The sequence below is a fragment of the Centruroides sculpturatus genome, unplaced genomic scaffold, assembly GCF_000671375.1.
Source record: "Centruroides sculpturatus isolate CEXI.00-Female unplaced genomic scaffold, Cexi_2.0 scaffold2531, whole genome shotgun sequence".
Classification (NCBI taxonomy): domain Eukaryota; kingdom Metazoa; phylum Arthropoda; class Arachnida; order Scorpiones; family Buthidae; genus Centruroides; species Centruroides sculpturatus.
Window position 1 is genome coordinate 21,378 of NW_019386712.1, and position 7,091 is coordinate 28,468.

General features: G+C 33.1%; 1 protein-coding gene across 1 annotated transcript; it reads right to left on the bottom strand.

The window, feature by feature from the left end:
• Positions 1 to 1,977: 1,977 nt before the first annotated feature.
• On the bottom strand, positions 1,978 to 6,874 carry LOC111615645 (ras-associated and pleckstrin homology domains-containing protein 1-like). The gene is made up of 5 exons (XM_023357068.1): positions 6,520 to 6,874; positions 6,289 to 6,432; positions 6,061 to 6,171; positions 5,869 to 5,970; positions 1,978 to 5,789 (listed from the first exon to the last, which is right to left on the bottom strand). The coding sequence occupies exons 1-5, from the start codon at positions 6,520 to 6,522 to the stop codon at positions 3,894 to 3,896; spliced, it is 2,256 nt and encodes a 751-aa protein (XP_023212836.1). The 5' UTR covers positions 6,523 to 6,874; the 3' UTR covers positions 1,978 to 3,893.
• Between the last annotated feature and the right edge of the window lie 217 nt (positions 6,875 to 7,091).

Below are 7,091 nucleotides of genomic sequence, written 5' to 3' on the forward strand. Positions count from 1 at the left end.
CCAGTGCTGTGGCTCTGTAATCTTTGGCTATGTCTTCGGCTACTCAAATATTTTACTTTTTTGATACTAAATTAACTTCTGAAGTATAATTTTTTATTGTTTTTAGGTTTTTCAATATATTTATTTTGTTTATACAAAATAAAAAAATAATTTTTAACGATACAATAGTCTTCGTTAGGCTTAACATCGACGAAAATTCAACGCGAAGCGACACGCAACGGAGAAAAATTTCAACACGGGATAAATTAATAATAATTGGTTATCCGAAAACTAAGTTATCCGAACAACCCCAGTCCCCAATTGATTCGGATAAACGACGCTCTACTGTATTTTGCGGAAATATTAGCGAGGTTGCGGCCGAAGTTTTCAACGCTAAAACGTGTACGTCGGACGTTCAGCGCCGCCTTCCTGTAAGCTTAGAAGTTTGACAATGGCGTTTGGAACGTCGAGCGTGATTCCACTGATGTTCCAAACGCCATTGTCACACTTCTAGGCTTACAGGAAGGCGGCGTTGAAAACGTCGGCCGCAACCTCGCTATTAGCGATAGAATGTTTTATCGATTTCGGATCGATGATCGCACTAGTGTTGCAGTGACGTCACTGACCACGTGACGATCATTCTCTACGAGAGAATTTCCTTTAAGTTGCATTTCCATATTTTGGTAAATGGCGCAGTTTAAGTTCATTAAATGTCAACTTTAAAAATGATAGCCGCGTCGGATCACTTTAAAAAAATTTTCCCATGATGACTATATGACGTTATATTATCCAATCGGAAGTAGCGATCTAATGAGCCCGTTATTTAGTGTTATCGCTCATCTAACTCATATAGGTTACATACTATTCATTTTATTTAATCCTCGTTGATAAAAGACTCGCTATTTTGTCGAAAAAAACATTTGCCTAGGGAAAGAGTTTCATTCTGAACGTCTTATCATTTCAAGTTTTGGGATAGGAAAAAAAGCTTAAATATATTATTATGCATAGCTTGACGTCGTAAACGTCTACGTTAAATCCGGAACGTTTTATTTAGAATAACTAAACCTACTTAACATTGTAAAAATGTGCTTAAAAATTATGCTTTTAAAGCTTCAAGTCCCAGACTATAAACAACCCGTATATCAACGCAAAAAAAAAAAAGAGTATAAACTGAAATCCGAGTAGAGGGCATCTTTTACGTCATTAAATTCTTTCCACGAATATACAATCAATAACAATGAACACTAGTTCTGAGTACTTGACGTAGAGGATTCGTCATCAAATATCACTGTAAAATCTTAAATTGTTCGCAATCTTTGCCTGTGATAATAAAAACGCGCACGACTTGTATACGCCATTTACGTGTTTACGGAAATCGAACTTTTTTCGGCTTCAGCTGTCTTTTTACTATGCTTGTTTAATGTTCTATTAATTTTAAAAATTGTGCAGAGTAACAGACTTTAAAAACATTATTTCGTTACTCAGTAATTATAAGCGAGGTTAAAGTTATATTTGGATACACGTTGGCAAAATATTAACATGTTTAAACCATCTGTTAAGTAAAAACAAAACACATTCATTAGGCAATTTCCTTTATTTCTTCTATCACACACGCCTGGGGTCTCTTTGGAATAAACATATCCACAGAAGTGGCTACTAGGTATTTTAAAAAAGTTAACAATTTCATAAATATTAAGCAAGCAACTTTACTACTATTGTCAAAAGTGTGGGATCGAAATCCGATTAAAAAAAAATAACGCTGTCCTTTTTCGATTTGTATTGCCCCAAAACCCAATTAAAAACAGAAAATGGGGTAATTCATAGAATCATAATTGGAAACTTCAGGAAAAAACAAAAAAAATGGCCCCCTTAGATATATTCCCAACTTAGGTATGTCCTTTAAGCATAAACTGTGATGGAGATCCAATCCATTCTATGACCCCAGTTCGTTCGTTTATCACTTTCGGATATACTTTTACAGTTAATTATCCTTTTATACATTTTTCTTTTTTTTTTTGGTATTGTCTTTGGGAAGTACGTAATTGGTGGATAACTACTGCATTGTTTCCATCTGTATTTTTTAACTTTTGTTTTTACTTTCCTTTTGGCATGTCACTTAAAACGTGTGGGAAGGAAAAAATTTTTTTACACTATATACACTTCATTGGTCAAGTCCAGCTACCATGTGTGGATACATACAAAAGTTAGGTTAAAACAAACGGCATTAAAAACATAAAATAATAATTATTATTATTTAGCTGATTCCATTTGACTGGATTGCAGTGAAGACATTACAAAAAAAAAAGGAAAAAAGCTGCTTATGGCACTGAATTGGAAAGATGTAGATGCACTTAAAACACATAATTTTGTGTGTACAAGTATATATGTATGTAAATATATATACTGTATTTTCTTTTGGATCTTGAAAGAACAATTAAAATATAATAATAAAACAGTAAACACGACGTATCATAGCTGGAATATTAAAAATGATAAAATATGTCTTTTTTTTTTTCTTTTCGTTTTTGAATTTACATAGTTACTTATACAGTCTACAAAAAAATGGAAACAAACACTCGATGGATGACACAAACAGTGAGTTTCGTTTGTTTTTACTTTCTCCTGTTAAAGGCCTGTTCAGACTTTGATCTACTTCCCAGTAAGATTTCACACTATTAAATTGGGTCTGACAAATCAAACTGTTCACTTCCCCTGCCAGCAGGCTGAAGTGTTACCTAAACTTTCTTACAAATTTCTTGTGGATTTCAATTTTCAACTTGATTTTTACCCTTTTTTATATGTCCAATTACCGTTTTTTTTTTGTTTTTTATATATATTTTTTGTACAAAAAATGATATACCTTTTCAAATATTTGTTTTTAATTTTTCGTAAAAGCATCTTGATTTTTCTTCTATGTTTTAACTATTTAGTATAACAACATAAATAATATATAATTATTTTATAGAAACTTTTTAACCACCTATTTGGAAAAGGTGCCAAAAAGCTTTTCTTCTTAATTGTATAATAATTGTGTAATCATGTGTTCACAATATAATATCACTTTTGTATGCTCTCTTTTGAAAATAACTGTAAATTCTATTAGAATTTAATCTAGTTCACTTGAAGTAGTAAATTATAAGAATAACCACACCAACTATTCTCTAAATACAATCAGACTAGAATAGTGGACTATTGGTCCTCAAAATAAGACAATTTGCCAAAGTTCCGACATAGGAACAAAATTGCAATGGATAAAAAACATACTAAATCTAACAAATTTCAGTTTCTTGGCAAACTAAGTTTAATAACAGAAGGAGATTTTTATAACTTGTCCTTGATATATCTTATGCAGTTAATATCCATAATTACTGTTCCAATTATGAAACAGTCATAAAACTGTTCCTCTTAAGCTTTCCAAATAAACAAAATAACCTTTGAATTCAGATGTGACTAATGATGGTCACTTGGATGAATTTGTTTGTTTGTGTAGTATGTCTAGTTTGGGTTGGAGAGCTACTTTTATTAAGTGTCAAATCAATTTTCCTATTTAAGCCTCTTTACTGCTATTTAATCCCTAATTTAAAAACACTTATTGAGTATTGAATTGGCAGAGGACTAAATAAAAGTCATTGGTAGGAAGCAGACAAGTTGGCATTATGACACGGACAAGTCATTACGAATACAATATGTACACGATATTATGTGATAAACATAAACTAGATTCTACATTTTGTAATAAATCTGTCATGCTTTATCCAGTTTACAGTCTGTTGGTGTGGTTAAATTAACATGGAGTATCGGCTAACGTAAATAGCACTGATCATCTTTCCTCCTCTCTTTTGTAAATTACCCTGGTCTTTGTTTGTTCATTACTACAGCACCATGTTGAGCACATGTGATTACCAGCCTTTTTGCTACCACCTGGACAGATGTGTTGTTTCACTACGTTTTGGTGGTGGAGGTGGTGGTCTTTTGATGGCAGCACCGGAATTGCACGTCTCATCGTGAGGAGACTTTTTCCTTGGGTGTCGTGGCTGAGACAGTGAGCGGGACGGACGCTCATAGTGGGAGGGATGATGGGATGGAGGAGAAGTGGGAGACTGCAGCTGATCTGCTGAGGCCGGCGGAAGATAACATGGATCCCTAAATCCCAGGATCTGATGTGGTGTGGCCGAATGATCCACAGATAGCTGCTGGGCGACCTTCCACTTCTTCTCCATCACTCGGTGCAGATCACGAAGAAATGATGCAGGAGGGCAAGTGGATGACGTCTGTTCCTGAGAATGGGACGATGCTGATGATGATCTTCTGACTGGTGTTGTTGTTGTTAATTTTGTCGTCTCACTTCTTTTTGGAGGAGATGGTTTCTGCTGTATTCTCGATTTTCTCCCTCCCGATGCTCCAGAAGATTGAGAAGTGGGAGATTGTGCATCGAGTGATGAAGGGGATTGCAGACTTATACCTCCAGTCCTTCCCTGAAAGTAATTCTGAAATTTTGATTGAACACTTCCTGTAGGGGATGCTTTATTTTGTATAGGACTAATATTATCAGATGGAAACTCATTATCTTCAAATTCATGTGAAGAACTATAACAGTCTATATTAAGTTTTGGTCTGTGTTGAGATTTATGTGCATTATTATAAGTACCCTGTTTTAATTCATTCAAAAAAAGAGATTGATTATGATGAATAGCATCAGCTTCCGATAATCTTCTCTGAATTGCTTGTGAATGTGGTTTTGGAGGTACAGCTGGGGCAGCTTTAACTTCAGGTGTTACAACTAAAATAGTAGATACTTCTTGTTCAGTTAATGGACCATTCCACATCTTTCTTTCTTCCTTTTCTGATTTATCTAATATAGGAGAAGGAGGTGGAGGAAGAGAATTGAGACTTGAGGTACTAGGCCAGCTTGATTCATCATCTAATGGAGGAGGTATAGGTGGAGGAGGTGGAAGAGAATCCAAACTAAGTGTGCTGCTTTTAAAGGCTTCTGGAGGAGGAAGTGGTAATGAACTTGAATCAATTTCAAGAGTTTCTTGTAATTCTGGTGGAGGTGGTGGAAGTGGAAGATCATCAACTTCATTTTCTTTTACTCGACTGTTAACAGAAAGTGAATCTGATGATGGCTTTTTTGACAATTTTTTTGTTATGCAATTAAAAGTAATTCTGTCATCAGTATGAGATCGTCTCAAGCTTAATCGAGAAGCTGCTGCTCTTCCTAAACTTCCTACATTACTACTTCCACTGCTGCTACTACTACTCAAACTCACATTATCTAAACTTACAACATTTAAACTTTCTTCTCCAGACTGTTTAGCAATACTTCTTGTAGTATTAGTAAGAGGAATTTTTGGTGTCATGCTAGGTTTTCTTTTAATTGTACCAATTGGAAAATCTGCTTCAAATGCAATCTGCTCTGCAGTTGGAGTACCAGTACTTGATCGTTCAGACATGCAGCCACTGCTGCTGCTAGTACTGGATTTAATGGAATCCTGACGTGCAATGCTTCCATGACGTCTTGGTTTTTCAAAAGGAGTTGGTGTAGTTGAGGTTGGAGTTGATTCTGAGCTTCTGTTACATTGATTTTCTGAATCTATCACTTCTTGAGTATACTGATGACTAATTCCATTAACAGATGTTAAATCTGGTCTATCTGGAGTTGCAGGACTTCCTGAACTATCAGGACTTACTGTCATTGTTTTGGCCATAGAACAGATTGAAAAACTTCGTGCATGTGCTAATGTATCCAAATCATCTTCAACTATTTCTCGAACTAATGTTTCATAATTTTCTTTAATTTGTCTTCCATACTAAAAAGAATAAAGAATAATTCCAAATTTTTCATTATACTTTCATTATACTTTCATTTTTAATTAAAAAGCAGTTTACCTTTGCTACTCTGATGCCAATTACCCAGTGATATAAGGATCTTTCATCTTCAGTACATAAATACTTGATATATTTTGAAGATTTTGTTTGTATTTGTGGATGCTATAAAATCAAGTTATATGAGTTAATTGGCACAAAAGTGAAACATTATAGCTTTATTGTAAATAAAAATTTACAATTTAGAAAGCTTACTTTAATTGCAAAGCCAAAATCAGTAGGTGCTTTAAATTTTTTTCTCCATCCAAATCCAACATAGACATTATTCATTTCAAAAGTAGTCAAACAGGATAAATCTTTAGAAAACTAAAAGTTTCAGATAAATTTAAAAGTTATTTTATATAATTATTTTGTATATTTATATATTTTTTAGTTATAAGAGCAATTTTCACACAGAGAAAAACTAATTATAATATAACTTGCCTTTGATTTGCCTTTTGGACAATAATACAATCCAGATGCTCTTAAAACAAAAAAATGTTTTTTCCATGCTTTTTTCCCATCACTTTTCAGGTAGAGATGACCTTCAACTTCTGGAACTCCTACACCAGTACTTGAAAAAAATTCCTGTAAATAAGTGAAAATAAAATTATTTAAAAATTCACAATATAGATATGAAAGAAATCAATAACGATATATAAGCAATCAAATTACCATAATTTAAATTACAATATATTCTTTCTGTGGGTTTTCTTCCATACAAGTTAAACAATTTTCTGACACGCTAGTAAATTTGTAAAAACTACAATAAATATACAATATACCAAATACATTCATATCCACTAAGAGCCATTAAACATTTTATGTTCCAACTGTTTGATTACATTCATACTAAAACCATTTTCATCTACTTATTAAGAAAAATTATGTTGTTAGTTAAAAAAAAATCATATTCTAGCATAAAGTACTGTACTAGCTATTATTACTTCCATACATTTTCTATCATATCATTATTCACCAACACTCCAACAGCAGAACAGCCCTCCTACCCTCTATCATGCAAAAACCAATTCCACAATTTATGTATATTTATACAGTTACCTTCATTCATTAGTAACAAAAATTTTTATATCTAACTATCTCTGTGTTCAAACAACTTTCTCTTCATCATAATCATCTAAAAGAAAAGAAGAAAAAGGAAGAGAAGTGGTAACTGAATTAGAGAATCATATATTTGAGAAAATAACTTAATTTGTTCAAAAAGTTTTTATATATAAGAATATATT

Coding starts and splice junctions, on each gene's coding strand:
- LOC111615645 (XM_023357068.1), bottom strand. Junction 6,172..6,288: donor GTCCAAAAGGCAAATCAAAG/GCAAGTTATATT, acceptor TGAAACTTTTAG/TTTTCTAAAGATTTATCCTG. Junction 5,971..6,060: donor ATTTTGGCTTTGCAATTAAA/GTAAGCTTTCTA, acceptor TTGATTTTATAG/CATCCACAAATACAAACAAA.